This window comes from Schistocerca gregaria, chromosome 3 (genome assembly GCF_023897955.1).
Source record: "Schistocerca gregaria isolate iqSchGreg1 chromosome 3, iqSchGreg1.2, whole genome shotgun sequence".
NCBI lineage: Eukaryota > Metazoa > Arthropoda > Insecta > Orthoptera > Acrididae > Schistocerca > Schistocerca gregaria.
In genome coordinates this window covers 316,163,007-316,185,773 of record NC_064922.1, presented here as the reverse complement: position 1 = coordinate 316,185,773, position 22,767 = coordinate 316,163,007, and the positions used below count along the sequence as shown (strand labels likewise).

Sequence of the window (22,767 nt, the reverse complement as noted above, 5' to 3'; positions counted from 1 at the left end):
CCGCGCGGCCACTCAGCGCGGCAATGCTACTTGCCTGACAGCAAAGTAGTACGTACAAATTTCAAACCAACAGTACCTGTTGCTATCATTTCTGACTGCTCTGTAATAGTAGAGATGGTTTCCAGAATGAATCTTTCACTCTACAATGGAGTATGAGGTCTTTTGAATCTTTCTGCCAGTGTGCCGGACCATTAGTTGAAACGGCGACCAATGTTCCAGCTAGCCAGGCACGACACAAGACTCATCATCAGTTACGTTTTGTCAGTACTTTTCTGCTAGTCTGTAAACTTCTTAGATGCTATCCTGCGACCTTACAGAGTTACCAGTCGTCACAGGATCTCCGAGTTGGCACGAGGTCGTCACAAAGGTAGACGCTATTAGAGAGGCGTTGTGCTTAACGGAGAGATTTACTGTGAGGTAGTACACCCCAGGAAGAGTAGCAAAACATATTACTTCATCTCACATACATTTCACAAAATGACCACATCAAGGAAATCAGAGGAAACAGAATTGAAACGGAGGTTTAATGTCAGTAATTCACCCCACTCGTCATTCGCTAATGAAACACGGAAAAGGAAAGGGGGGGGGGGGGGAGAGAGATAGTACCACCACACATACTGTAAGGTGATTTGCAAAGTATAGATTTAGTGTGAATGTAGGAAAAAAAGTTATCGACATTTCTGCCGAGTATCTTTCTTCTAGGGGTGCTATTGCAACAAGATATCTTGCAATGCTTCTGAGGCACTTGAAAATTGGGAGAGAGATAGTGACGGAAGTGCTGTCTGAGGGCAGTACGTGAGATATGCCTGTGTTCCTCAGTCAGTAAGAACTCTGGCCGCCAAATACACTGCCTTATCAAAAGTATCCGGACAACTATTACTGGCAATTAGTATGAGGTTTGTCCACCGCACGTCTTTATAGCGGACACTTTCAATGGGGTGTCTGAATGTCTGCGTAGGAACGACATTAATTCAGAGAAGGTATTGATGTTGGACGATGGGGTCTGTAGCGAAGTCGACGTTCCATCTCATTCCAGAGCTGCTTCACTACGCTGAGGCCAGGACTCGGGGCATGCCGCACCATTTTAGAAATTTCGTTGTCCACAAACCATTGCCTCACAGATGCAGCTTTATGACAGGGTTCACTGTCACGCTAACACAAACATCGTCTCCGACCTCTTCCTCTACTCTGTACAGAACACAATGCTGTAAAATGTGTTCATATCCTCCAGCATTTAGCGTAGTAAGTGGACCATACCTTCATCACCAAAAACAACCCCATACCATAATGTCAAGTCCTTGCTTCACTGTTGGCACTACATGTGGTGGCAAGTAATTTTCTCCAGACCCTTTCTTAGGACTGCCACGGCGTATAGCGTGATTCATCACCCCAAAACACTAGTTTCTAGTCATCTACTGTTCTTTGACGCCGCTCTTTTCACCACCTCAAGCGCTGCTTACCATTGACTACAGTAATATGTGGCTTCTAAGGAGGTGCTCGACCATTGACCCCCACTTTGGAACTCCCGAGTGATTTCTTCCGCTGATCTCATGTGATTTTTTTGCACCCACTGTCCGCAATGCTCCACGGTCCTGTACTGGCTGCAGTGAGTGAGGTCAGCTTGGTCTTGATTTAGTTGGGGTTTGTTCCTTGGTGTTTCCGTCTCACAGTCACATCACAAACAGTCGACGTGGCTGGCTTTAGAAGGGATGAAATGTTCTTCGTGGATTTGTTTCTCTGAAGTGACATCCAGTGACAAGTTCATATTCGCAGTCACGGAATTTTGCTGCCGACCCACAACACGATATTCCCCGTCTCCATTAATACTAGCGGGCCCGCCCCTCTTGACATCTAGCGGTCAGCTATGCATTACATAGCTCTGCGCAGATACTTTTTATCAGGTACTGTACAGGGAATCGGGTTCGAGTCCCAGTCCGGCACACAGCATTAATCCAGCAGGTTATTTCAGAGAAGATGCTTTCTTTCCGCCACGGAATTAATCAGTACAAAATCAACTCGTCTTTCTTACATTAAAAAATTTGTAAATATCTAACGAGTCAGATTGGAAGGTTACAAGCCGTCTGGCTTGCCTCCTTCCATTTATACAAAATTAATCTGCCTCTTGTCACAACTGGTGATAGGCAGGACACTTAGTTAACTCCCGTTACTTCAATGAATTTTGTAAAAATTTCAGTGTCATCGGTAAAGGCGCTAATAGTTCCAGTCTGTGAATACGTGAGAAATGCACAGCTCGCACACTGCTCTGAATGCGCCAGTGGCCACCGAATGTTACGGAACCTACCGATCCTTCTCTTTAAGTCGTGGTTAGCGGCCTGTGGCACGACTCGCCTCATCTAATAGTCGAGGACAATAGTTCCAAATGCTTGCTGGGATTCCACAACTTATGGCGGATATGTACAAGTCTTGGAACTTCGGGGCAAACCACCGTGGGAACAGAGACCTTGGGAAACTCAGAAGTGTTAAACAACGCTCTGATTCGCCCATCGCCGGCTGACATCAGACGGGAATTTCTAGGACAAACTAGAGAGGAAGATGAGCTCTGATTGGCCCTTAATTGACGGTATTTTGTGGTGGGAATTTGTAAAACGTGGCGTTGAAACGCTTTGGTGGAAAACAGTAACGTTTTTCCTGATTGTCGTTTGCAGCCAGATTGATGCAACTTGCGGAGCTGGGAGTTGGTGGAAGAAAACCGGGCAATCTTGGTTTGATTGTGTATCGAGATAGATCGCTGGTTCCAGACATGGTGGCGCTTGGAGGTATCAGAGTCCTGGCGAGCGAGATTCTGATTCTCTACTACGACCACGGTCCTCCGACTTCCCGCCACAGCAGATTGGTGAGAGTATACAAAGCGGTGGTTAATGTTTAGGTAGGAAGTGTACCGTTGCCACAACTCTGGTAAACCCGATTCAAGCCTTAGCATCGTTTGATGTCGTATTCAATCGACCACTGGGGTTTCTAACTTAATCGTTGGATTGTAGTGGAGTAATGATTTAATGTGCAAATAGTACGCGGTAGCCATCCCTCCGCTTTCCCATCTTGTTAGTTGTCGTCAACAGCTAACGTTGTTTTTTCGTAGAATGTTGGTACGAATATTTGGTAACTGGTTAATATAATAAATAAGTGGTTTATGTGTCATTTTCTTTTTTATTTGAAGGTGCACGTAGTTCCCTTCAAACCAATTATATATTCTCTTGATTGAGTAAATACATATAGTAGGATCATCGCAATTTCCCACCTTATATTCTACGTTAGGGCATTTGAAGATAGCGCTCCGTTGCATTATTAGGAGTTAACATGCAGTCTTAAGGCGAGTGTGACGGGTAGGTCCATTACTCTGGTAAGTTTGACAGTCTCACACACCGGGGCATGCTGCAAGATGAGTCCCACGCTTGCAACAGAGAGGTAGACGAATACTGCCCGTCTCATTGGACCTGTTTTCTACATCCACATCCACATCTACGCACATATTCGGCTGCAAGCCACCATATGATGCATGGCGGGCGGTATATTTTGCCACTAATAGTAATTACATTTCCTCTTGCACTCGCAAGGAAATGGAGGAGGAAATGACTATATGGCTCCATACGAACCTTCTCTTATCTTGTCTTTGCACTCATTACGCGAAATGTTCGTTGGAAACAGTAGAATCGTTCTGCAGTCAGCTACAAATGCCGCTTCTCTACATTTCCTCGATAGTGTTTCGCGTAAAAACGTCGCAGAGGTCCCCATTTGTGTTCACAGAGCGTCTCCATAATACTCGTATGTTGTCAAACCTGCTAATAAGGAATCTACCAGTATGCCTCTGGATTGACAGTACCGTAGTACAAACCCCTGTGGAAAAGACAAGAGTTCTCATTTTTTATTATTGTTTTCATCCTTTGTAGGTTGGAAAATTTGTAGAGCAGTCTAGAAACTGCCATGCTTTAATAAAATTTAATTTTAGTTTCCTTACGGGAGCAAGGTGGGGGGCGGGGGGGGCGAGTGCACATAAATATGTAAACGGCAAAAACACAACAAATTACTAAGTCTGGTACGGCGTAGGAAAACTGATGACTTTCAAAACCCATTCCAATCGTCTCGTAGTGGATAAATATAGGACCTGTATGGTTTACAATGGAATCTCATACCGTTATTCCTACAAATGGTTCAAATAGCTCTGAGCACCATGGGACTTAACATCCATGGTCATCAGTCCCCTAGAACTTAGAACTACTTAAACCTAACTAACCTAAGGACAACACACAACACCCAGCCATCACGAGACAGAGAAAATCCCTGACCCCGCCGGGAATCGAACCCGGGAACCCGGGCGCGGAAAGCGAGAACGCTACCGCACGACCACGAGATGCGGGCTATTCCTACAAAATAATGGTAATTTCACGTTACGGTAATGGAAGTATATAGCGATCACACGCCCTTCTCTGTAAAGTAGACCACATAGCTCAACAATATTGAGTTCTGCTGACTGCGGTGACCAGGGAAGATGCGACAGTTCGTGCTCGTGTTCACAAAATCAGTCCGGGGCGATGTGAGCTATGCGAACAGCGGCCCTGTCGTCTTGGAACACAGCATAACCATTACGAAACAAACACTGTACGATGGTATGGAACTTGTGGGGCGGCGGGTTAATAATAATTAATAGGAATTACGAAATATTAGAATATTGTTCGCCGTCTTTTACGAGAGCCTGGGAATTATTTCTGTGGTCAGCCAGAAAGCGATGGAGAAGATACTGACCATAGTTCTCAGTCTGCAATTCCACATTCTCGTCCAGCCCACTGAAAGGAATGTTTCTACTCTCTATTTACTACGATTATAAATGAAGATTTTCAGTTATAATTGAGAAATTATCACACGCACAACATCGAAATGTTCATTGTTAATACTACTAATAAATCTCTCTATCCTAAACAGCACAATAAGCAGTTCAGAGGTGACCTCTAAGGTAAATTCCGATTAAATGGTCTTTCGCCCTGACTTCTGATGGTCAAGATAATTGCTCGCCACAAAAGTGGAAAATAACTATCACAAGTTGCCATGCGGATTTGTTAACATTACGGGTGGCACGCTAACAGTTACTTCCGCGAAATGTAAGCGATCCAGGTGGGGTACAGTCCTCGCGATTTCACTTCCCATTTGTACCGAAAACATCACTTCAGTTGCGGTCTTGCTGTGACCTCATCCGAGGCAGCGCGTACGCGGTCCATTCAAGTTCTAAGGCCTCCGATTTTTTTTTCTAATTAACTACTCACCCGAAATCGATGAAACTGGTGTTACTTCTCGACGTAATCGCCCTGCAGACGTACACATTTTTCACAACGCTGACGCCATGATTCCATGGCAGCGGCGAAGGCTTCTTTAGGAGTCTGTTTTGACCAATGGAAAATCGCTGAGGTAATAGCATCACGGCTGGTGAATGTGCGGCCACGGAGAGTGTCTTTCATTGTTGGAAAAATCCAAAAGTCACTAGGAGCCAGGTCAGGTGAGTAGGGAGCATGAGGAATCACTTCAAAGTTGTTATCACGAAGAAACTGTTGCGTAACGTTAGCTCGATGTGCGGGTGCGTTGTTTTGGTGAAACAGCACACGCGCATCCCTTCCCGGACATTTTTGTTGCAGTGCAGGAAGGAATTTGTTCTTCAAAACATTTTCGTAGGATGCACCTGTTAGCGTAGTGTCCTTTGGAACGCAATGGGTAAGGATTACGCCCTCGCTGTCCCAGAACATGGACACCATCATTTTTTCAGCACTGGCGGTTACCCGAAATATTTTTGGTGGCGGTGAATCTATGTGCTTCCACTGAGCTGACTGGCGCTTTGTTTCTGGATTGAAAAATGGCATCCACGTCTCATCCATTGTCACAACCGACGAAAAGAAAGTTTCATTCATGCTGTCGTTGCGCGTCAACATTGCTTGGCAACATGCCACACGGGCATCCATGTGGTCGTCCGTCAGCATTCGTGGTACCAACCTGGATGATACTTTTCGAATTTTCACGTCGTCATGCAGGATTGTGTGCACAGAACCCACATAAATGCACACTCTGGAGGCGATCTGTTCAACAGTCATTCGGCGATCCCCCAAAACAATTCTCTCCACTTTCTCGCTCATGTCGTCAGACCGGCTTGTGCGAGCCCGAGGTTGTTTCGGTTTGTTGTCACACGATGTTGTGCCTTCATTAAACTGTCGCACCCACGAACGCACTTTCGACACATCTATAACTCCATCACCACATGTCTCCTTCAACTGTCGATGAATTTCAATTGGTTTCACACGACGCAAATTCAGAAAACGAAGTAAGAAAATTCGTCGCCGTTTTAAGTATTTAAAACAGTTCTCATTCTCGCCGCTAGCGGTAAAATTCCATCTGCCGTACGGCGCAGCCATCTCTGGGACGTATTGACAATGAACGCGGCCTCATTTTAAAACAATGCGCATGTTTCTATCTCTTTCCAGTCCGGAGAAAAAAATCGGAGGCCTTAGAAATTGAATGCACCTCATACTCAGGCGTTTGGCTAACGCGGATCGTACGGTAGCTGGGTGCGAAGTGAGTGAAGTCTTGCCTCTCAGGCCGTTATTTATATACGGGCGCAGCGGACAGCCAATGGAACATCTGCTGTTATCCGCTCTATCCTGACGGTAGTAACCTCTAAACGGCCGCCTCCTCGGACACACAATATTTTATAACACGGTTATGAATCAATTTAGAGTCTTCGTAATTCTTGAATGTAGTTAAGTTGGTTAAAATCACAGAAAAAGTTTTAGCTCACCTGCATTTAAACTTTGCCGTCGAGAACTTTTAGAACGGAACTGGCAGTAGAACGTGACCTCTGAAGTACAATTTTAAGAGACCTTTTTTGTTATTATTTACATCTAGGCCTTGACACTTGTTATAGCTCTATTATTTAATAGGTTTCATCAGGTGCTGTAATCAGAACTTTCTAGCATTAATATAACAGATACTTAATCTACTACAAATAAGGACGATTTTGTTCCAAATTTAGTTTGCAGTAAATTACTCGAAAACTATTAGAGATAGCCCAATGGGGTCACGTAGTTATTATTTTTATGTTGAACTGAAGCTTCATACAAATTTTCATATTTCTAAGTCTAATATTTAGCGCCTTCAATTTTTCTTAAACAAATGGATTCTGACAAAAATATTGCTTTAATCACATTGACACTTGTACCAGTTAATTCTGACATACATCTGCATATTATGACCAATTTTTGGCTTCCTAGCCTTATTATTTAGCGCCACTGATTTTTTTCTTAAAACATTGTATTTAGGGAAAGACATTCATGTGATCGATTTGAGATTTGACAGTTTAAACATTAATACAATGAAGCATATGTTGACAAAGTTTGAAAAAGCAACTTTAACTTTTAATTTCGTTCTTAAATTATGGTGCAATACTTCTGTGCTACGCACAGGTGCGCTGTGGTGACATGGCGCTAGTAGCACTGAACTGTGGTAAGTCCCGGCAGACCTGCTCGCCTCTCTATCTCTCAAATGATACAGCGCTTTTCTCGCCACAAACCGATACGCCAAAATGGTCACATAATACTTATCAGTAGCGTAACCTCGCAAGGTAACCATGGGGTCCGTGGAATACTACGACAGGGCTGCCCACATCACCGAACCCCACCTTGTTTCACTCTTGGGACGTAGTTGGAAACTGTGGGAAACAAGACACGTCATATCAAATGCCTTTATTCCATAGCTCCATAGTCCAGGTTTTATGGCTTCGGCACAACGTTCCTCCGTTAGAGGCATTGGCATCCCTGATGAGTGGTTATGGAATTCTAGCTCGCCCTGCGATTTCCTGCTTCTTGAGCTCCCTTCGTGTTGTTTTGGCGCTGACGCGGTTCGCGAGAGCGACATTCATTTCTGCAGTGCCTTTTTCAGCTGTCGTACTCTTATTTTTGCTCACAACTCTCTTTAATGACCGTCTGCCACATTCACTCAATTCACAGTTTCGTCCGCATTGTGACTTAGTGGATGACGTATTTCCGCTTTCCCTGCATTCGTTATAAATATTCGATACAGCACCTCCTAAAGCACCAAATACTGCGGTTACCTCGGTAACAGAAGCACCCAACATACGACCAACAGTTTGCTGACGTAATTCACTTAGTTCCGACATAAAATATACAGAACACTATTCTGACCTCAATTGACACTTGCAAAGTATTGAGGTCATTGTACAGGCGCCGTTCGAGGTCAAATGCAACAGTGCACTTACATACGCTTCTCGCGCTCTTTTCTTATTTTTTCCCGACCCCTGTATATTGGAATTTTGCAAGCTACTAGACCGCACTAGCCTGCTGGCCTAGTGTGGCGGCAGCCTTAGGAAGGCCGGAAGTCAAAAATTTAAAAAAAAATTCGATTTTTCAAAAATATGCCTATTTGGCAGTGCGCATCTTCCTGAATAGGTTGATGTATAAGATATTTATTTGACAGATCATAAGGCATGTTACTTGGTCTTAAGTGTAGCAAGATGATGGTGATAGTAAAGCTTTCCTTGAGGTTCAAAAATGTGCTCCGTATGGAGCTGAGACTGTTTTGCAGAAGTTCGAATGTCTAGGACATGTACAGAAAAGACTTGGCACTAGACTTAGAAGGCAGAGACAAGATTTTTCAGGACTAAAATTATCTGATTGGAAGGGAATAAAAGGAAGAGGGCGACTGACGAATGCAGCAATTGATAAGCTACAGACATATTATCGCTTGGCAGTAAGAAGGAACACAGGAGACTTGAAACATATGAAGCAAGCAGGGCCTTATACTGCCAGAAAATGTCCACAGACAATAACCCTAACCACAACTTGTGCCCAGAAGGAAGAGAATCATTGTGTGGCTTCGAAAGGTCAATTGCTGTTGGTGAAGAAGATCATCACAGGAACCGAGCGAGGTGGCGCAGTGGATAGCGCACTGAACTCGCATTCTGGAGGACGACGGTTCAATCCCGCGTCCGGCCATCCTGATTTAGGTTTTCCGTGATTTCCCTAAATCGCTTCAGGCAAATGCAGGGATGGTTCCTTTGAAAGGGCACGGCCGGCTTCCTTCCCCGTCATTCCCTAAACCGATGAGACTGACGACCTCGCTGTTTCGTCTCTTCCCCCAAACACCCCAACTCATCACAGCAATTCTCTACCAACTACTGTAATGAAAGCCATCAAATCTATGTTCAGGGACCTTCCAAATGAAAACTTATTGAAGAAATGTTTTCATGGCGATACCCAAAACCGAAATGAAAGTTTTAACCAATGTGTATGGAAAAGATTGCCAAACGCCATTTATGTGGTGTTTATGATGCAGTTTCATGTTTTAATGATGATGTGCAAAACAGGAAGTATGTTTTAGAGAATATGAGAATTAAGCCCGGAGTGAACTGCATCGAAGCTTTGTATGCGATAGACAGAGAGGTTCTAGTGAAAGCAGGTAAATCGTTTTTAGAAGTGATAAAATCAAGAAGAGTGCATCATAGGAATGTAAAAAGAAAAAAAAACTGATTTAGAAAATGAAAAAGAACCCGCTTATGGTGCTAGACAGTTCTTAAAAAATGACAAATACAAGCAGAAACTTTATCGCCCATTTTCCGCAAAACACATTTCTGTACTTAGGTACATGTAACATCTAAAATAAATGTCCTATTACTTTCAAATTTGGTATGTTTATTAAACACAAACTCCTTTATGCAAAACTCTAGAATTTTCCAAATGTATTGAAAACTGTGGTAAAAATTGAGATGGAACTTCCTGGTAGATTAAAACTGTGCCACACCGGAACTCGTACTCGGGACCTTTGCCCTTCGCGGGCAAGTGCTCTACCTAACGTTTTTTTGTCAGTTAGTCGTTGATCCATTAACACAGTTTTCTTTATTACAGACGGTAATTAACCCTCTCTTTCTTTTTTTGGGAGGGGCGGGGGGGGGGGGGGGGGGGGCTGGTCGGACGTCACAAGACATTCGTTTAAGTTGATCGTTGATTCCTTTACTCAGTTTTTGTATTACAGAGGGCGAGGAGCCCTCTGACTGAACACGCTGAGCTACCGTGCCGGCTGCCTCACAGAAGCTCTCCTGCAGACCAAGCACTCCTGGAGGGAAGGTTGTTGCGGAGACATTGCTTAGCCACAGCCTGGAGGATGTGTTCAGAATGAAATTTTCAATCTGCAGCGGAGTTTGCGCTGGTACGAAACTTCCTGTCAGGTTAAAACCGTGTGCCGGACCGCGACTCGAACTCTGAGAGCTTCTGTGAAGTTTGGAACGTAGGAGACGAGGTACTGGCGGAAGTAAAGCTGTGAGGGCGGCCATGAGTCGTGCTTGGATAGCTCAGTTGGTAGAGCACTTGCTCGTGAAAGGCAAAGGACCTGAGTTCGATTCTCGGTCCGGCACACAGATTTAAACTGCTGGAAAGTTTCATATCAGCGAACAATGAGCAGCAGAGTGAAAATTTCATTCTAGAAACTGATATAGTTAACCATAAAATTTGAGATTTTTCTACACATGAAGTTTAAAATGTAACAGCTCATTCATTTTTTCATGACTTAAATAAATTGTAGAGTTTCATACAATTGTAAGTATGGTTGGTATGGTGTGCAAAATTCATCGAAGACTCTTAGTTATGAAGAAAAGTGTACCTATAGCAAGAAATGCAACCAATAGAAGGTGAAAACGTGATGAAATTTCACATCTAAAAAAAATATTATTTTGTTGTGTTGTGGAACATGTTGTGCTATGAGTGTCAATCTTGAATCCTTCCTGGTCATGCTGACAATGTCTTATGAATTTATTTGTAAAAGTACCGGGTCATCAAAAAGCCAGTATAAATTTGAAAACTGAATAAATCACGGAATAATGTAGATAGAGAGGTACAAATTGACACACATGCTTGGAATAACATGGGGTTTGATTAGAAGCAAAAAAAAATACAAAAGTTCAAAAAATGTCCGACAGACGGCTCTTCGTCTGATCAGAATAGCAATAATTAGCATAACAAAGTAAGACAAAGCAAAGATGATGTACATTACACGAAATGCTCAATATGTCCACCATCATTCCTCAACAATCGCTGTAATCGAGGAATAATGTTGTAAACAGCACTGTAAAGCATGTTCGGAGTTATGGTGTGTCATTGGCGTCGGATGTTGTCTTTCAGCATCCCTAGAGATGTCGGTCGATCACGATACACTTGCGTCTTCAGGTAACCCCAGAGCCAATAAGCGCACGGACTGAGGTCTGGGGACCGGGGAGGCCAAGCACGTGGAAAGTGGCGGCTGAGCACACGATCATCACCAAACGACGCGCACAAGAGATCTTCACGCGTCTAGCAATATGGGGTGGAGCGCCATACTGCATAAACATCGCACGTTCCAGCAGGTGTTTATCAGAAGGGATGGGGATGATGCGATTCTGTAATATATCGGCGTACCTCTCACCTGTCACGGTAGCAGTTACAAAACGAGAATCACACATTTCCTCGAAGAAAAAAGGCCCGATAACGGTAGATGTGGTAAATCCAACCCATACCGTGACTTTCTCGTCGTGCAATGGAATTTCCACGACAGTTCTAGGATTTTCAGCAGCCCAAATTCTGCAGTTGACAGACCCTCGTAGCGTGATGAGCTTCATCGGTCCACAACACGTTACTCAACCAATCGTCATCTTCCACCATCTTTTGCAACGCCCACACCGCAAATGCCCTCCGCTTCACGAAATCGCCAGGTAACAGTTCACGATGTCAATGGATTTTGTACGGATAGCATCGGAAGATACGTCTCAGTGCCAACCAAACAGTAGTGTATGGAATGCCAGTGCGACGTGAGACTCCACGAGCGCTGACTTCCCCGTTCATAGACGAACCCGCTACAGTCTCCAATTCTTCCTGAACTGTATCAGCAGCATTACGCCTTGTGCTCGGGTGACCACTACGGGGTCTATCGTCTAAACAACCCGTGGCTTCGAACTTCGAAATCATTCTCGCCACAGCTGCATTTGTCAACGGACCTTTACCCTTTCGAATCCCCTTCCTATGGCGTAACGCTGAACTAGCACATTCCCCATTCTCAAAATACAGCTTCACTAAAAGCGCCTTTTCAGGTAACGTCAACATGCTGCGACTTCTGGCGCATCTGATTCTCTCTCTCGCTCTCGCTCTAAAACTTTGGCTACATATGCCAGGTGTGTGGGCAGTTTAAGCAGCGAAGCTGCTGTTCCTGCGCTGACCTCTATGGGGTGCAGTGGGACCTAACGTGTTGAGCTGTCCTCACTGGGTGTCGTTGATTGTGACGCCCTTTGTTTCTACATCGGGCTGCAAGAGAAGACTACTCTCGCAGTAGGTCGGGCCAACGTGTCGTTGGCCTGTGGTGGACCTGGCGGCCCAGACCACGAATCAGGCGGCTGACAGAGTGTTCTGCATTGCTGTAGAAGACTCTGGCGATTTGCCGGAAGCGATCCCGCAGGAAAGGGATGCCTGCTACCTCGTGTAGCAGCCTCGTCGGGTAGCGAGGCGGCTTGTGGAGCGCAAGTCGCAGCGCCCTATTTTGCGCGCGTTGGAGCGTCGCAATGTGCGTCGCTGCCGCGTTACCCCACACCACGGCCGCGTATTCCAGTACCGGCCGGACAACGGACAGATACATGGTGAGGCCGTGGCGTGGAGGGATGGTCGATGAAGGTTTGAACAGTGGGTAAAGCGCACGAAAGCGCCCCACTGCCCGCCCTCTGACGTCTCGGACGTGTGGCAGCCACGTCAGGTGCCTGTCCAACGTCACCCCGAGGTATTTGCCGGTCCGCAACCGTGGGATGGGGCCACCCACGATCGTAGCCGGCGGTGGGTCCGGCGGCAGCCTGTTTCTGCTGAAGACGACAGCCTGACTCTTCACAGCGTTGAACTTTAAGCGCCATTCCGTGGACCAGGCGCCCAGGACGTCACATCCGAGCTGGAGGCGGCGGCGCATCTCTGCCGCGTTCATACTGCAGGCTAACAACGCCGTGTCGTCGGCACAAAGTGCCAACTCCATGCGTGCCACCCGCGGGGCGTCGGCGGTGTACAGGGAGTACAGCAGGAGGCCGAGGACCGACCCCTGCGGCACTCCCGCTCGAATCTGCCGGTCGGTGGAAGCGCCCCTATCTGCTCGGACGTGGAATGTGCGTCCCGAGAGAAACGAGCGCAGCAGGACCACGTGCGACGTCGGTACCCCGTGCACAGAAAGTTTGTACACGAGGCCGTCGTGCCACACGCCAGTCGAAGGCCTCGGAGACGTCGAGAAGCACCGCCCCCAGGTACTCCCGCGTCTCCAGCGCTCGCATCGCGTGCTCCACGAGGCGCAACAGCTGCTGCGTGGTAGAGTGGCCGCTCCGGAACCCAAACTGCTCCTCGGGGATGAGTTGCTGTTCCGTCACATGTCGCAGCAACCGCTCCGCGTACAACCTCTCAAACACTTTTGAGAGGGACGGGAGCAGACTGACCGGCCGGTAGTTCGCTGCCTGGCGTGGATCCTTGCCGCTCTTGGGGATGGCAACCACTCCCGCACGTTTCCACGCGGAAGGGAAGGTTCCAGAGCGGAGGATGCTGTTAAAGATGTCCGCCAGAGATTGGTGTACCTCCGGCGGTAGAATCCTCAACAGGCAGTTGGGGACACCATCCGTGCCACCCGCCTTCTTCGGGTTGAGTCGACGGAGCTGCAGATCCACTTCCTCAGCTGTGATTTGCTCGATCGAGTCGTCTTCTTCCCGTGCAGCGAGGAAAACCAGACGGACGTGGTCGGGATCGACCACACCATCAGCGGGTTGAAAATTTTCCGCGAACGTGTCCGCGAGGATGGTGGCTTTCGCATCTGGCTCGCAGACAATGTTCGCACCCGTATGGAGAGGCGGGACTCGCTGGCGACGACGAAGGAAACGGTTGGCGGTCCGCCAAGCACTACCATCTGTCGTTGTTATGGTGGCCACAAGGCCCGCCCAGTCCCGATGTCGATGTTCGTCGACGGCGGCCCGAATCTCGCGCTGCGCCCTGTTGAGGCGGCGCTTCGTCTCTGGCAGCCGTGTGAGCTGCCACTCCCGGAAGAGGCGATTCTTGTTAGTGATCGCCTCTAGGACGTGCGGCGGGAGTTGGCGCGGTTGGTGCGTCGACGTCAGCCTCCTGAAGCAGTCCCCTTGGCGGCCTGTAGGCCGCAACGAAGGTGATGAGCCCCGCCGTCGTGGTGACAGCCATCCCAGTGGCCTCCATTGCAGCGAGGGGTGGCAGCTGAACTTCATGATGTTTCAGGGACGCCTTGATATAAATAGTCGTCCCGCCGCCGTGGGTCAACCTGTCGGTGCGGTAACACCGATAGTTGGCCACCTTGACATGTATTCCTGGCTTCAGGAAGGTCTCGCATACGAGGCAGATGTCAATTGCCTCGTCGCGCAAGAACTCCCTGAATTCCCCTCGCTGGGGGACCAAACTGTTTGCATTGAAAGCGCAAACGGTGAGGCCACGGATATGGCGATTATCCACGGCGCGGTGGAGTTGCAACGCCGGCCTGAAGGGCCGACGTGACCGCGGTGACGAGCACCGGAAGTTGCTCGAGCAGCTGGCTCAACGACCGCAAGAGCGATCGGAGCCCGGCTGCGTCGGCGGCCGAGGGGGCGGTGGCGGCCGGTGGGGCGGCCTCCGCCACTGGGGCGGCCGGTTGCGGCCGCTCCGTAGTAGACGACTGCCGGGGAGCATCGGCAGCCGGTCGCGGTTGCGGCACAGCACGAGGTGCCGTCCTCTGCTGCGGCAGAGTGTCGTCGGCAGTCCGTCGTGCAGCCGCAGTGGTGGCCCGGTAAGCGCGCCGGCGACGCCTGCACTTGGCGGCAACCCGCGCGCTCTGCGTGGGCGCGGGGGTTGCCAACCCCACGGGCGAAGCCGTGGACGGCGCGGTCGGTTGCTGTGTCTCGCCCACCACCTGTTCCGAACTTCGGGTGGTGGAGGCTGATGGTCCGCCCTTGGTGGCGGCAGCAAAGCTGGTGGACGGGTGCACCTTACGAGAAGGAGCAGCCCCTCCCCTCTGTTGGTTTCGGCCCCTTTTAAAGGCCGAACAGCCTCTGTAGCTAGCAACGTGCGCGCCGCCGCAGTTGCAGCACGTCGGCTTTTCTTCCCTAGCAAGGCCGCAGGACTTGCTCTCGTGCTGTCCGCGCACGTGACGCAGCGGAGCAACATGGAACAGTAGCAGGAGACATGGTCGAGCATCTGGCAGGAAAAGCACTGGGCCCTCTTGCCTTTGGCCCGGAGACGTTCCACCGCGACCTTGACCCGGCCCACCGGGTGCACCTGGAAAACCTTCCGGTTTTCTAGGTTGTCAACGAGGTACAGCGGCATGTCGCGGTGCGTGCGTGGAGACTTCATCAGTCCGGTGGACCGGACGCCGAACCCCATGTCCTCTACCTCCTCTCGAAGGTAGTCCGCACCAAACGTGAGGGGAAGGTGGCGGAACACCACCTTCAGAAGTTTGAGCAGCTCGGAGGGGTGCGTGTAGCACGGGAGGCCATCTTTGCAGATGGCGTCCCTCACCGCGCGGTACTCCTCTTTGGATGACACTGTGGCCTTGTAGACGTCACGGCCAGCGTTCTTGACAGTGGCGGACGTGGCCACCCTGTCCAGTTTGTGCTTGTACTCGCCGGCCTATTGGATGACGATAGGCGGCGGCTTCTTTTGGGCCGGCGCCAGAGGCGCGGCGCCATTCTCCATCGCATCGACGCTGGCGGCCGCAAACGTGTTGGCGGTCGGCAGCGGGGTCGGTTGCTGCAGCGCAGCAGCCCTGGCGGTGTGCCGCCTGGGTGGGGCGACAAAGCCATCCTCGTCTGGCTGCCGGGAGGCGGCAGGTGAACGAGGGGGCCGCCGCGTTGTCTTCGTCGATCTCTGCGAGGCGGTGCTTCGGGAGGAGCCCGCGATAGTCATCCCAGACACTGTGGTGGAGGTGCGGGAGGCCCTGGATGCCTTCTTCCGCGGCGTCGCTGCTTCAGATGTCTGAGAGGGAGTGTCTGAATCGTCATGCGTCACAGCCCTGCGCTTTCTGGGCGCGCGGGCAACGTCACGGTCGGTGTCACGGCGCTCTGACTCGGCAATCGCCTGTGCCAGATTTGCATCGGGCAGGTCGATGTCCTCCATCTCGGTGGCCGCAGCTAGCGCAGCCACGGGCTCTTCTTGTGTCTCTGGGGCCAGGCGTGCAACGGGGGGCACATCGACCTCTTGAGTGGTCGAGGCCAGCGGCGCAACTCCCGCCGAGGCCGCCACCGCCGGGACCGCAAACTCGCGCGATTCGACCGGCTGGGCTCTCGGTGGCACACCCGACGCTTGCTGCCTCGTGTATGGTAGAGCAACAGCCTTCTAAATGTTACAGAAGGCGAGTATAGCCGCCTCGTCGTCCTCTCGATCAGAGTAGGAGCCCCCGTGGGCGAGTTTGTTCATAAAAGTGAAGACCCGATCACGAGAGTGTGCGTCAGAATCAGAAGAGTCAATCCTGTCATCGTCAGCTGTCGAAAGCCGGTTCGTCATAAGTGGGGCGGGGGGGGGGGGGGGGCGGATGGGGCCGCCACCGGGACCAACTCAGTCGCCTGAGCTGGCCCCGACGGACGGCGATCCGCCACACCCTTCGCAAGTAAAGCATCCTCTCTCATCGACATCTCGAACAGCTCTGATTCTCTCTCTCATTATAGCTCCTTTTATACACGATTGCCATGCGCCGTCGCTGACGTTTTGCTGTCCAGCGCCATCTGTCGGACATTTTGTGAACTTTTTTTTGTTCTAATGAAACCCCATGTCATTCGAAGCATGTGTGTCAATTTGACCTCTCTATCTACTCGTACATTATTCCGTGGTTTATTAAGTCTATACTGACTGTTTGATCACCCGGTACAGACAGTGGAAACTGAAATGCGCTGTGACGCCTCTCGTGCCCCCTGAACGCCCCGCTCTCTCCTGTGCCGCGGCAGATCCGTGCGAGTCGGTGCGCTGCGCGCCACCCGAGGTGTGCCAGCTGGACGCGGACCGGCAGCCGTCGTGCCGCTGCGGCGAGACGTGCCCGCTCGACCTGACGCCCGTCTGCGCCTCCGACGGCCGCACCTACGCCAACGAGTGCTCGCTGCGCCAGGAGGCGTGCCGCACCCGCAGGGCCCTCACCGTGCTCTTCCGCGGCAAGTGCTCCGAAGGTAACACCACCCTTCCTTCTACTCTCTGCGCCAGCCACATCCACTCGGTCTCGGAACCAGTGACTACAAAATCCAGAGCCCAATGAAACACCTACATCTCCAACATTCTGTTTGTTCTATATCGTGTCTTCCTGCCACTTTCGCTCAACGACGCTCTGAGCGTGTTTTTTAGGGAATTGACTAGTTTCAACCTGAGACCTGTTGCTGATAAGGAGACGTCAGACCACACATGACATGTAGAGTTCAGAAGAGTTCAGTGAGACTAGCGATGATATAACCAAAAACTTAATGATTTCAGCGTCAGCTCCACTGCACTCCCTGTAAAAGAATCTTAATACCGACTAAATTTAGTGGAAGGGGTTCAAGGATTTTCTATTTTTAGTTAGCTGGTAAAATAACGTCGAAAAAGTAGTTAAGTTTACCACTGGAATTTTTATTCTATTCACAAAACATTGTTTATAAATTGCACTATTGATAAAAGGAAATGTTTTAAGACAGGATGACAAAAACCAACTGCGTTCAACAAAAATGTGAACGAATATTCCTTGAATGGGTTTCCAAGTTCTACAATGGATCGAAGTATGATCTATGCCATATCACATCTATAGTCTAGATTTAAGTTAAGTTTCATAAAAGATAAAACTACCAAAATGGTCTACAGTGACCCTCCATTATCTTTAATTACTTATCTAACTTGTAAATTACAGTCGCTGATGTGGCTTCTCAGTAATAATATTACAGAAAAATCATCGCGTTTCAGATTTTAACTTCATCTAGCAAATGTCAACACCATGAGATTTAATTGACGATCGACACTAGTATTACGTAAGAAGGGGATGTAACAGATGAGACTTCTGCAGTTCTGAGTGAAGCCTTATGCTCTCAAAAATGCGGCATCGCGTGCGTTCATTACCTCGTCGGTCTTTAGGCAGTGTCAGGGAGCGGCGGTCGGCACAGCTCCACGCATCTCGCCGTTTCGGAAGGAACTCTCTCCTAACTTCTCCTTACTACAATTTACCGAAGTTGGTTTAAAAAAAGCTATCTGGCTGTGTTTTCATCTGACCAATCAGGCTCTCAATGTTAACCTTAAGCTCCGCCTACAAAACTTCTGTCTATCCAATGACAAACGTTAAGCTTTTCGTGGTGGGGCAATGTTTTTCATGTTTGCTACGTCACAGAGACGTGAAGAAGTCTCACGCTAACACTTGAAGCTGGTGTAGCCCTTTTAGTGTTATAGTAAGTTGTATACTGTTCTTCTGGATGGCTCTATCTTTTAACATGGGCTGGGGGGGGGGGGTGGTTTTGGCGGTCGGCTGACCACGTGGGTGTCCGTCCCTTATCGTAGGGCCTCCTAGCCTACACGATTGTGCTCTCGGCTTCTGTTCTCGTTTCTCCCCTCGGAATTGCGTCTGTTTCACGGTGGGAAGGTACGACATGCATTTAGGCGTTCCTGTGTTAGTCTGTGGTATTCCATTTTCTCACTCGTTGATCGTTGATCGTTGATCGTCCCATAGTGCTCAGAGACATTTGAACCAATATCTGCCATTTCGATGTTCACATAATGTTCGAAAGGAGCGACGGTGTCACAGTGTTTCACGGTGAAGCAATTTCGGAAGTATTTTCTCCTTCTGTCTGTCATGTTCCATTTCCGTGCCATTGTGGTCTCTGAGTGAATGAACATGTGTTTCGCACTGATTTTACGGAAGAGTAAGGCTCTTAGTGGCTTTAGTCAGATCACTTTGTAACCTCCCAACAGAAAAATTCCGAAGCCTCCCTACAGTAAAAAATATAATTATATAATTCACATTCTGCGTAACCTACCAATAATTCAATGTGACTGACCTCTCAATAAAATTGTGACTCACTTATAACTTTTCAATAATTGATTGTGAATTTAAACTGGTAAATTTTAGACGTCAGCAGTGCTGCGTCATGGCCCTGAGAGATCATTCTGAATAAATTGAAAAATCTTAACCTCAATGAAGTTGCCGGATAACGCATATATATCTGCTCCTATATGAAATTTTTCTGGCGCAGCCCAGTGCAATGCTGGCCGATAGATTTGTCATGTATAAAAAGAACAACTGATTTTTTCTTTACAACAATCGGGATGACCATGGATTGGAGAAACTAGTAAATTCTTTAAATTGAAATGAATGATTGTGAAAAGTTACTTTTTATAAGAAAGATTATTATTAAGAGATTTTTGAAAAATATTTACATGGGACTTGATATTACAATAGTACATAAGCGCGAGGCAGCTGTTACCTCATACTACAACGCTCAGGGGCCGCCATCGTTCCCCCATGACCGGCCCAGCGAACTCCACACACACAACTGCTAGCAACAACTTACTGCTACTGCCACACAGTTCCTACTGCTGACAACACTGCTCTCTAGTCTGAGATTCTCTTATACCTTACATACCGCAGGCAGTGCGTGAGCAATCCATCGAAATTATATCTGCTCGAGTGCGCTAGCAACAAATTCCTTAATCGTGGACCTCTTACAACTTCACAAAATTTTACTTTCAGAGTCACTGTCCGAGAGTGAAACGGTAGAGAGAAAGTCGAAAGGTAGTTTGACAAACCCTGTGCCACGCACTGAGTACGAGTCGCAGAGCAGTCTGAAGTCGATCTTCCGAAATTGCTTCCAGGAACGTGTAACGCAGTACCTCCTTTCTGCCATCGTAATGGCAGATACTGAGACGCACGTGTAGATTTTGCGCGCTGCCGACAGGGGCGAACCCGTGCGCGGCGCTGCGCTGCGGGCCCGAGGAGCGCTGCGTGGTGGTGGCGGGCGGGCAGGCGCGCTGCGAGTGCCCGGAGCCGGCCGACTGCGAGCCGGTGGTGCGGCCCGTGTGCGGCTCGGACGGCCGCACCTACCCCAGCCGCTGCCAGCTGCGCCGCGCCGCCTGCGCCGCCAGGACCGCCGTCGCCGTCGCGCACGCCGGCGCCTGCAGTGAGTACCGCCACTGCTCCCCTACTCCGCCGCTTCCCCACTCATCCAGTTTCGTCTCGTTCACACCTCCGTGTCTAGCAACTCCTATGCCTTCTACTCCTTTCTACACTGAAGCGCAAAAGAAACTGATACAGGTATGTTGTTGTTGTTGTTGTTGTTGTTGTGGTCTTCAGTCATCAGACTGGTTTGATGCACCTCTCCATGCTACTCTATCCTGTGCCAGCTGCTTCATCCCCCAGTACCTACTACAACCTACATCCTTCTGAATCTGCATTCATCTCTTCGTCTCCCTCTACGATTTTTACCCTCCACGCCGCCCTCCAATGCTAAATTGATGGCCCCTTGATGCCTCAGAACATGTCCTACCAACCGATCCCTCCTTCTAGTCAAGTTGTGCCACAAACTCCTCTTCTTCCCAATCCTATTCAATACCTCCTCATTAGTTACGTGATCTACCCATCTAATCTTGAGCATTCTTCTGTATCACCACATATCGAAAGCTTCTACTCTCTTCTTATCCAAACTATTTATCGTCCATGTTTCACTTCCATACATGGCTACACTCCATACAAATACTTTCAGAAACGACTTCCTGACACTTAAATCTATACTCGATGTTAACAAATTTCTCTTCATCAGAAACGCTTTCCTTGCCATTGCCAGTCTACTTTTTATATCCTCTCTATTTCAACCATCATCAGTTATTTTGCTCCCCAAATAGCAAAACTCCTTTACTACTTTAAGTGTCTCATTTCCTAATCCAGTTCCCTCAGCATCACCCGACTTAATTCGACTACATTCCATTATCCTCGTTTTGCTTTTGTTGATGTTCATCTTATAACCTGCTTTCATGACACTGTCCATACCGTTCAACTGCTCCTTTGCTGTCTCTGACAGAATTACAATGTCATCGGCGAACCTCAAAGTTTTTATTTCTTCTCCATGGATTTTAATACCTACTCCGAACTTTTGTTTCCTTTACCGCTTGTTCAATATACAGATTGAATAGCATCTGGGAGAGGCTACAACCCTGTCTCACTCCCTTCCCAACCACTGCTTCCCTTTCAGACCCCTCGACTCTTACAACCGCCATCTGGTTTCTGTACTAATTGTAAATAGCCTTTCACTCCCTGTATTTTATCCCTGCGACCTTCAGAATTTGAAAGAGACTATTCCAGTCAACATTGTCAAAAGCTTTCTCTAAGTCTATAAATGCTGGAAACGTAGGTTTGCCTTTCCTTAATCTTTCTTCTAAGATAAGTTGTAGGGTCAGTATTGCCTCACGTGTTCCAACATTTCTACGAATCCAAACTGATCTTCCCCGAGGTCGACTTCTACTAGTTTTTCCATTCGTCTGTAAAGAATTCGCGTTAGTATTTTGCAGCTGTGACTTATTAAACTGATAGTTCGGTAATTTTCACATCTGTCAACACCTGCTTTCTTTGGGATTGGAATTATTATATTCGTCTTGAAGTCTGAGGGAATTTTGCCTGTCTCATACATCTTGCTCACCAGATAGCAGAGTTTTGTCAAGACCGGCTCTCCCAAGGCTGTCAGTAGTTCTAATGGAATGTTGTCTACTCCGGGGGCCTTGTTTCGACTCAGGTCTTTCAGTGCTCTGTCAAACTCTTTATGCAGTATCATATCTCCCATTTCATCTTCATCTACCTCCTCTTCCATTTCCATAATATTGTCCTCAAGAACATCGCCCCTGTATAGACCCTCTATATACTCCTTCCACCTTTCTGCTTTCCCATCTTTGCTTAGAACTGGGTTTCCATCAGAGCTCTTGATAATCAAGCAAGTGCTTCTCTTTTCTCCAAAGGTCTCTTTAATTTTCCTGTAGGCAGTATCTATCTTACCCCTCGTGAGATATAGATATGCATATTTAAATGCAGAGGTATGTAAACAGCCAGAATACGGTGCTGCGGTCGGCTACGCCTACATAAGATAACAAGTGCCTGGCGCAGTTGATAGATCAGTTACTGCTGCAGCATTGGCTGGTTAACAAGATTTTATTGAGTCTGAATGTGGTGTTATACTCGACGCACGAGCGATGGGACACAGCATCTCCGAGGTAGCGATGAAGTTGGGATTTCCCCTTACGACCATCTACCAGTGTACTGTTAATATCAGGAATCCCATAAAATATCAAATGTCCTTCAAGAATGAGACCAACGACGATTGAAGAGAATCGTTCAGCGTGACAGAAATGCAACCCTTCCGCAAATTTCTGCAGATTTCAATGCTGGGTCATCAACAAGTGTCAGCGAGCGAACCATTCAACGAAACATCATCGATATGGGCTTTTGTAGCCGAAGGCCCACTCGTGTACCCTTGATGACAGCACGACACAAACCTTTACGCCTCGCCTGGTCCTGTCAACACCGATATTGGACTGTTGATGACTGGAAACGTGTTGCCTGGTCGGACGAATCTCGTTTGAAATTGTATCGAGCGGATGGACGTGTATGGGTAAGCAGACAACCTCATGAATCCATGGATAGTGCATGTCAGCTGGTCGAGGCTCTGTAACAGTGTGGAGCGTTTGCAGTTGGTTTGATATGGGACTCAGGATACCACTAGATACGACTCTGACAGGTGACACATAC

The 22,767-nt window shown here is 48.3% G+C and overlaps 1 protein-coding gene across 1 annotated transcript in view; it reads left to right on the top strand.

Moving 5' to 3' along the window:
- The window catches only part of LOC126353876 (agrin-like), a 342,153-nt gene that overhangs the window by 97,746 nt on the left and 221,640 nt on the right, over positions 1–22,767 (top strand). Inside the window, exons 3-4 of the mRNA XM_050003066.1 lie at positions 16,979–17,194; positions 19,934–20,155. Of these exons, the coding sequence (XP_049859023.1) occupies positions 16,979–17,194; positions 19,934–20,155 (438 nt within the window). The remainder of the gene's footprint in view (positions 1–16,978; positions 17,195–19,933; positions 20,156–22,767) is intronic.